Genomic DNA, 9,121 nt, shown 5'->3' on the forward strand with positions numbered 1-9,121 from the left:
CGCCCCCACCCCCACCCGCCCCTCCACCCCCACGCCCCAGCAGCCCCCCTCCGCCCCCTGGTGCCCGCGAGCGTGCGGCACCGGGTGGGGGACGCGTAGACAAGCTAGGGCTCCGCGGCGGTGGTGCGCTCGCTCTGCGCTGGGGGGGCGCTGGGGCCCGGCGCCTTCCTGGACTTCTCGAGTGGGGCGGAGCGGCCGCCTCTGCCGCCGCCAGTCGGAAGGCGAGGGGCAGAGGGACTTCCAAACTCTCCCGCCCTTTCCTCTCCGCCCCATCTTGGCCCCGGCCCTTGGAGACATTGAAGTGTGGCGCTCGGGTGTCACTATTTCTTCCGGCTGCTACGCGGTGCACGGATTCAGCGCTGCCAGTGCGGCTTCCCGCGGTGTGCGCGGTTGCGTGCGACCCCCAGCCCGGCACACCTCAGTGCACGATGAGGAAAGGTCTGCGGTCGACGGCGGCCCGCTGCGGGCTGGGACTGGGGTACGTGCTGCCGATGTTCGTGCTACCTGCCCTGGCCTTGCTGAGCGCCAGCGGCACCGGCTCCGCCGCTCCAGGTAAGGGGTCCGCCGAGCCTGGCGGCCACCGCCGCTTCTCTCCTCCTCCCGCCTCTCGCCTCGAACCCACTTCTGGCTGTCTTAATTTCGCTTGTTGAGTCATTGGGAAATCACTTTACATTCCACTTTCCCAACTATTCAACAATCTTTGGTGAACATTTTTAATGCGATGTGAGCACGGAGGGACTCGGGGCGTGGATACGCATCTGTCTCTGGGTGTGTGGGTGACTTGGGTGCCTTTTGCACTTTCTGCTCCCCTCGTACACAAAGTGTTGCTTAGCGCACACATAAAGGTTTGAAGAAAAACTCAGTGCGGTAGCTGTGTGACTCGTCGTGGATGTCTCCCGATGCGCAGAGACCCCCGGCCTTGCGCCGCGTCTGGGGTTGCGAGATCTTTCAGTAACTGAGCTTGCCCATCGCCAAGGGGTGCCCAACTGGAGAAATTGTCCATTATGGCCAGGGATCCCCCAGTGTGGGTGCCCCACGGCCGCTGCGCTGGGTTCTGTGGACAGACCGAGCTCGCCCAGCCCGCGACCCAGCCTTCTGCAGGCTCTGGGTGTGCCGCCTCACACCCTCTTCTCAGTCCCGCCGAGTGGTGGAGGAACTTAAAATCGCAGCGCTCTGAGGAAACCGACCAGTGGTTCAAATCAAACCCGAAACTCCCCTGGGTAGCCCACCGGTATATCATTCTGACGTTTCAGTTTAATGCAGTTGAGCTGGGCCGAATTGACATTGGGGAGAGGAACTGTCAGGAGTTAAGGTTAGGTAATGAAGGGGGAAGACGTGGGGCTGACCTCCGAGCAAGCCCCCTGTCCCGGAGTTTGAAGTAGTGGCGGCAGCAGCCTCTGGAGCTCGGGCAGATGAGGGTAAAGGAGACAGACAGCCCACGCTGTTGTCTCCTCGGGGGTTTCTTTTGGGTCACCTGAGTCCCTACCTTTTGGCCAGACAAGCGCCCATCTGGGTCTTTGCTCCCCAAACTGGAAAGGCACGAAACCAAGATGATGAAATCCCTACATCACCTCAGAAAGCTGCGAAAAGCTTCCTCCATCCCCACCCCCGGGTGAAACTGAGCTGCTACCCGCCCCCCCTTGAGTCAGGGGCCACCACAACTGGACGAAAAGACCCAGGTGGGCGCTGGTAGATGCAAATAGGCGTGACGGCAAGAGCCTCAACACCCGGGGTGGTGCGCAGACTGTGGAGGTTACCTCTCGTTAAGACTCGGGCACTGAGCTTGGAGGTGGGCGGGGGCTGTAGGTCAGTGGAGGTGAAAGCGAGCTCTGAACTGGGGTGAGTGCAGTCTGGGTGCGGAGGTAAGTGATTAGCGAGGCTTTGTGAATTAGGGATAGTTACTTAGGGAGTCAATTTTTCTGCTGCCTGGCTAAGAAGCCATGCTCATAAATCGTTCCTTCCTTTCTTGCCAGACGCCGCCCACCCAGAGCTTTTGACTTAGTATTCTGATACTTCCAGAGCTCATCTATCTATTTACAAAAGGATATCCATTCGGAATCACTGGGTCTTTTAGATTTATGGAAATTGGTAGAACTTCCAGGGCAGTAGCTCCTGGTGCTGAGAGGACGATGCTTACAAGTTGAAGTGAGCAACCTGATGAATAGTGGTGTCATCAGTGGTGTGACTCGGGAATCCGCCTGCTGTTATTGGGCACACAAAGGACTGGGATGGTGTGGGGAAGCACCAGGTGAAGTGTTTGAAAAAAAGGACAAGTTAAAGTCTTTCAAGATTCCCAAACAAGAGATTAGAGGATCCCCAACGAGAGTTTATGACTGCCCAATTAAATACACTAAGTAGGCAAAAGGATCAATCAGGAGTCTGTAAGTGAATTAATATTGAAAGAAAAAGAGACAAGGAATGAGAAGAAAGGGCGTTCCAGATAGGCTGAGCATTTTGCAATTGTACTTTTTTCTTCTCAAAGATCAGGAAAAAAATGAGGATTGAACTTGCTCTTCTGATGTTAAGTGGAGAAATATCTTCTGTTGGGTGTGTGTTTCTCAGTACTATGACCCATTTAACTTATTTAGTTGTTTTAGTTCTTGGTGAGTAACATAGTTCCTGTTTATGTTTGAGTCTTAAGGACTTTGAGAGACACTAGTTCACTACTTTCATCTTTGTTATCCTCTATTGATGTCTACATACTGCATCTTCTTGTGTTATCTATTCGGTAACAAAAACCCAGAAAACAGTAAAGTCAGTTATCAGTTACTATCACCCAAACTCTAATCTACTCCCCCAGCCTGTTTACTAGTGAACCTCTATTACACTGTCTTCTCAGTCACGTTTATAATGTTCTGACACACCTCTTTTCTCATATAATTTCTTTTCCTTTCTCTTCTCTCTTTGGTCTAGGGAAATAAAAGATGCTGACGCTCCCTCAAGGTATGATTCCCATTTGCAGAGGACTTAAAGAAGGGAACAAACTATTTTATGCATGGAACTCCTATGCAATTAGAAGAAAAAGTGCATTTAAGCACTTTGAAGTGTGGATGAGGTTTTATTCCCTTGTTAGAAAAGTACTAAAATTAGAAGTTACAAAATATGTATCTCTTCTGAAGTAGACAAGAAAACAATAGATGTTTATATAAAATAACATAATGGGTATTATTTATGAGTACATTGCTTTTTGTAACTCGTTTAAAGAGAGCCCTTATTTAAACAGGTCCTTGGGAATTTCGCTAGGCTTTAGACAACAACTTTCTCTTTTCTGGTTATGCTCTAATTGTATCATTCAGGATGCTGGGAACTCCTAACTCCAGGGAATTTGTGGTTTTTCTGACCTCCAAGAATGAAAGATATTACTAGGAAAGAGGAGCCTATGTTTGTGTGTGTGCTAGGTGTGTGTGTGTTTGTTCATTTGACTACTGTGCTTCTGAATTAGTGCCACTCTGTTTTATAAATGCATTTTTAATTCTAGGCTATACGGCACAGATGAGCTGTTTATCTAGCACCAACTAGGGTTCTGTCACCAAATTCAGAAAATTACTAAAGACTCCAATCATATTGGGGTAACTTATTTTATGGCAAGTTAGTTTATAATGCCTTTTTAATATAAATAAAATATTCTTCCTACTAAAGGGTAAAATTTACTTCCACATGTTTATGCATATTGGTGTGGTAGAAATAGTCAACTGGCAAGAAAAAATATATAGCTGAATATCTTTAAATGTGCCTTATATTTTTCCATTTTAAGAGCAGAGTAAATCCATAAATTCACATTTGCAATTTTCAGTATGAGAAAGTATGCTAGTTTACTTTTGTTTAGAAAAGCAATTCCATGTAGTCTAGTTTAGGGAATGCATAAAAGACTTCAGAAAATGAACTTTTCAAGTACTTCTAATGAATAAGGAACCATTAGGTTGTTAACATTTATTGACTTCCTGGTCTTCTGTGTTCTGATTACTGGGTGATTCAGAGTTTAAAAGAGAAGTTCCTGGAGCATCTTGCAGTGCAGTCTGCGAGCTAGCTGGGTGTCCTAATCAGAATTCATACTGGTCTTTTTTAAGCAAACTGTTTAAAGACATGAAAGAGGCATAAGTTATATTAGGCGGACACTCTTAGCTTATTTAGAATTATATTTGAGACTTTAAAATAACCACTGATCTCTAATGTATACTAGGTTTTCCAATTAGTGCAGAGAGAAGAGTGTGCTTTATTAAACCCCACCTGCATTTAGCAGTTTCTGATTTAGGTCGTAGGCTTCCTGGAGTAGCAGAGGGATTCACTCTCAGAAGAAATATTAAAATTAATGACTGCAATCACTTCAAAAAGATAATGAAAACAGTGTGAGGTGGGGATTGAGTCAACCCTTTTGTCTTATAGTTTCAGTCCGTGTTTTTTATTTTTTAGTTTGAATTTTGTATTTGTAGCAGTTAAAAGTTAAAAAATATGTTCCCATTCCCCCACAAATTGGAAATGTACTTGCTCATTTGGATAGCATATAATATTTAGTTCTTCACAATTTTCTGCTAGTATGTCCCAGACAAGGTGCAAACAGAATTGAAGGAAACTCTTGTATCCCTCTGGAAGGTAGACTTAAAATCAAATGATCATCATTCGCTCTCTGAAATACAACAGTGGGCCTAAGTCTGGATTCAGACTTACAAAGAAAGTAAACTTAGGTTTAGTGTTAGTGGTGGTGTGAGTGTGGTTTCTAAATGTCTATGCACAGAAACTTAAGGTTGACAATTTGGTTGGAAAGGGATGTTTTCACAGACAGGTTTCACAAATGCCTTGTTTACATTGATTCTTACTCACATTTAATGTCTTTGGTATGACTTTGGAGAGGCACAAGCTAAAGACTGTTAGTGGGGTTTTACCATCTGCTAGTTAGCTTAGCAATTAGTAATGTCTCATAATCCTGCCTCCATCATCTTCTGCTAATTGGTCATTGGTGTGTCATTTAGCTTTCTTTTGTATGCCATATATACTTTTCTCGTTTGGAAAATGATGGTAATGTTAGTCATATTTGTATTGAATTAATACCTGAAGATCAACACAAAGTATTTCGGGAAGTGTTCTTTGGCTTCTATCTCTGTAAACCCTTGACAAAGATGTAGAATCTGAACTAAAGGTCAAGAACTTTGAACTTTAAGTGTGAATAGCTATACACATGGCTACCCGAAAGGCAACAGATACAACTATCAGAGGAGGTGCTCCACATTTATCATTACAAACCCCTGGATATTTATTTAATTGATGGAATAGCCCATGGAAAGAAGCTATCTCATTTCATAGCCTTATTTCTTCCTTTCTGTTCTGTTTTAGAAAAGTAACTAATTGCAGTTCTAAAAATGCCATGTTCAGTCACTGCAAATTAAATCCTGTCTACAAACTATCTTTGACTTCCTGTCATTAGCATACATATTGAAAGATAATTTCATAAATCCATAAATATGGAAAAACATCCCAAGTCCCAGGATTACAAATAAGGGTTTGAAGGAAATTAGCCTTTATGCAAATGTCAATAGTCTTTCTTAAAAAAAGAAATGAAACACACAATTGAATATAGAGAAAACTAGGTTTACTTGAAAAAAAGCAAGTTTACCAAAACTTTTATATATTCAAATTATATTTGTAATAGAAAGTTTTAGTACCATAATTTGGAACAACATGTGTGACATAGATAACACATATTTTAAATATTTTTCCACTTAATTACTTCTAATATTCAATGACCACTGCTGTTTTTCATGTTAAATGCAAATGTTTTGTGGCAAGTTTTTATGATAAAACTAGAGCTATGTGGGGATTTTTATGTTTTTCCTATAGTTTTTTTATTGCACTTTTAATTTTTGAGTGCCTTGTTTTCATTTACTGAGGTCTACATTTTTATTCTATGTCTTTTTTGAAATCTAAGTTCTTCAAGCTCTTTATGGACACTTCTTTGATTTCATATTGCTTGGATTTGTTATAGCTTATGTATTTGTGAAGGAGGTCTAAATTGTGTATTGTCTCAAAATTCCTTAGTTCAAGTATTTTTGAGCTAGGATAGAAACTCATATAAACTTAGTGCTCTTTTTTCCAGATTCTTTATTTTTTAAGCAGAGTGAATTTTTCTTGAGTAATAATAATCGGTAGATGGCTCCTTTTCTTAAAAATAATTCAAATAGTTGAATAATTTATATTTAAAAATTTTCACATCTAAATTTAGAGTATCTTAATAAAAACATTTTATTATTTATTTATTTTAGAAATTTTATTTATTTATGCATACAAAAACTTGGAGACAAGCCAGAGGTGTGGGAAGTTGGAAGATTCACTGGAGACAGAGTGGGGAACAGAACAGGTAGATGTACTGAAATACACTACTGAAGGGAATAGCAGACAAGACAGGAAAGGTCTGCTACATCATTTTGTCAGCCAGGGATCAAACTCATGCTGCAGTGGTTTCGGACAGCTTGATAGTGCTGTCTTTAATCCCTGTGCCATCAAGGGGGGCCACTAAAAACATCTTATAGGTAATAATTATGAACTAACAATACTGGAAACAGCAACTTTTTTGTATTCTTTGTAGTGGATTAAAGAGCTCAGATAAATTTCTAGTCTTTTGTGTGTGTGTGTGTGTGTGTGTGTGTGTGTGTGTGAAAATTCAACATACACTATGTTGCAAATATTGGCGTCTGTAAGGAAAAATATTAGAAAATATTGTGCTCTAATTTCAGAATTAAGCTATATAGTTTAGGTTGAAGTTGTAATGTGGATTCTCACTTCATACATTTCTTTCCTTCTCTCCCAAATTGGTCACTTAGGGTAATATAGTGAAGTTTTGAAATACATAAAAGAATGCCTCCAGATTTCATAGGTACTTAAAACATATGTATTCTCCCACAAAGAGTTTCTAATGTTAAAGTTACTGTAGAATTAATTAAATTGAAGTTATATAATTATATAATTTGGAAAGTATGCTATAGCACATGCTATAGCATGTAGCATTCAAAGTGCCAAAATACAAATATTTGTCCTCATATCTGTGTACCTTTTGTAAGGAATGAGTGTGATTGAAAAGTGTTTTGTGTCTCAGAAGTCTAGAATCTGACAACTGTAATGTGTGGGGGACACCTTAATTTAATTAATCAATTAACCATAGCTCATTGCTAGTGTGGCAGTAAAAGGTGAGAATGAAGGGGACCAGCTTGAGTCTTCATTGAATTGCTGTATTAGATTTTTTATTTTAAAAGTGAACATGCCAAGTAGCCATACTAACAGCTGATACTGATTAATCAAATTTAACTCAGAGTTACCAGCCTTATTTATTTTACAATTTTGTGAGTATAAGAGATTTTTACTTTCATTACTCATTGTCATTTGGATTCTGTAGTTACTTTCATTTCTTGGCAATTATATGAGCTATAACATAGTAGATGAATTTGTCTTATCACTTCTTCAAACTAAAGATGTTAGACATCAGAAACCCCATCAGCACATTTAAGTAGTTTATTGATGAATGTTAACATTTCTCAGCTCGAGTCAATATTTTAATTGATTTTTTAATCATGAACTGCCTGAATTTAGCTATAATTTATTGTATTCTATTTTATTCTTATTCAGAAGAAAAATCTTATGTATGAACACCCTTATCCAATAAAAACAGATTAGTGCTTGCATATTAAAATGGACCTGTAGCCCAGTTTTTAGGTCAGATATATTCAAGAATTAAAGTACAGATGTTTCCCAAGCATTAAGAAAGTTAAGTGTGTTTATGACCCTCCTGGATGACACAGTGGGTTAAAGCACACACTTAGAAGCTAGCTTTAGCAGAGTTCTATCCCTACCCCAGAGGTGATCCACATGGCTTGGCAGACATCTCCTGTCTTGCCCGCTGCTCCCCTCAGCAGTGTACTTCTTCAGTGTGCCTGTTATGCTCTCCACTCTGTCTCTGTGAAGCATCTCACTGCTCCTGCACCTGTAGCCTGTACCCCAGTTCTGTGTGCATAAATAAATTAATCTTTAAAATAAGAAAGTATGTTCAACAAAATGATATGTAAAACAGCTGCATATAATTGAAGTACACCATTTATTTAGAAAAGCAGTCATTTCAAACTAATACATAATCTACATTCTCTTAGATAATAGACTTTAAGTTCAATATGATAGGGTGTCTTGTGCAATGATTTCTACTCTAGCTACCGGCAGAGTGAGTCACATTCATTTATTAGACCAAACTTAAAGGTAACAATTTTTCCCAATTCTCTTTTTGAATTTTCAAGTTTATTAATTATATTCAAGATTAACATTTTAATCATTCTAGTATCTCCTTGAAATTTCAAGAGCCTGAAAAACTCCTTTCAAAAAAACACATCACGGTGTACTCTTTCACAAATAGTATTCTCTAACATTCACAAGAATTGAAAAATTATAGTAACAGAAGCACGGCTGTTCTATCATACATGATTTTCAGAGATCTGTGCTATCTCTAATCCAAACAAACAAATAGCCAAATTACTGCCACAATTAAAACTTTGTGATTAGGAAGACATATTAAATAATCATAATTTCATTTTGAGAAGTAAGTCTTTGTGAAATGTGTTGACATTTGAAACCAGCTTTTGATAAGGTGAAAATGATATGTTTTATCTTCTATTGAATAAAGAATTTATCAGATACATACACTGTTTAGCCACCCAGTGGAAGTGCTCAAGTTTTGCAAGCAGCAATCTTGAAGTCACTCTAAATAAAATGGTAATTTCATTGCCTGTCATTTACTGTAGCAACTTTCCTTGTTCCTTCTGGATCTCCATAAGATAGTAAAGGAGTTTAACCTTTTAAAACGTGTTAGGGATCAAATTCAAGAATTGAAAGAACCTAAGATATTTCCCTTCCAGCCTACACAGCCATCACCAACATACAACATGGTGGAAACAGAAGCCCGTTTCAGGACTGCTCTCAGAAGCAGAGGTAAAAACTGACATGCTTACAGGATTTACTATTGGTGCTATCTAGATAGAAAGCAAGTATTTGATGATAATATTACTCAACCGGCCCTTTAACTTGAATTTTTTTTAAAAGATTTATTTATTTGTGCATACAGAACTGGGGTACAGGCCAGAGGCTCAGGGGC

The 9,121-nt window shown here is 40.0% G+C and overlaps 1 protein-coding gene across 2 annotated transcripts in view; it reads left to right on the forward strand.

The window, feature by feature from the left end:
• The first annotated feature begins 280 nt into the window (after positions 1-280).
• The window catches only part of UNC5C (unc-5 homolog C (C. elegans)), a 373,518-nt gene continuing 364,677 nt past the window's right edge, over positions 281-9,121 (forward strand). Inside the window, exon 1 of one of the 2 annotated variants that reach the window (XM_004681110.2) lies at positions 281-552. In XM_004681110.2, coding sequence (XP_004681167.1) covers positions 429-552 — 124 coding nt within the window. In that variant the 5' untranslated portion in view covers positions 281-428. The remainder of the gene's footprint in view (positions 553-9,121) is intronic. The other variant, XM_004681109.2, reaches the window with a different exon arrangement.

Source organism: Condylura cristata, unplaced genomic scaffold (genome assembly GCF_000260355.1).
Source record: "Condylura cristata isolate star-nosed mole 26May11 unplaced genomic scaffold, ConCri1.0 scaffold00012, whole genome shotgun sequence".
Lineage (NCBI taxonomy): Eukaryota > Metazoa > Chordata > Mammalia > Eulipotyphla > Talpidae > Condylura > Condylura cristata.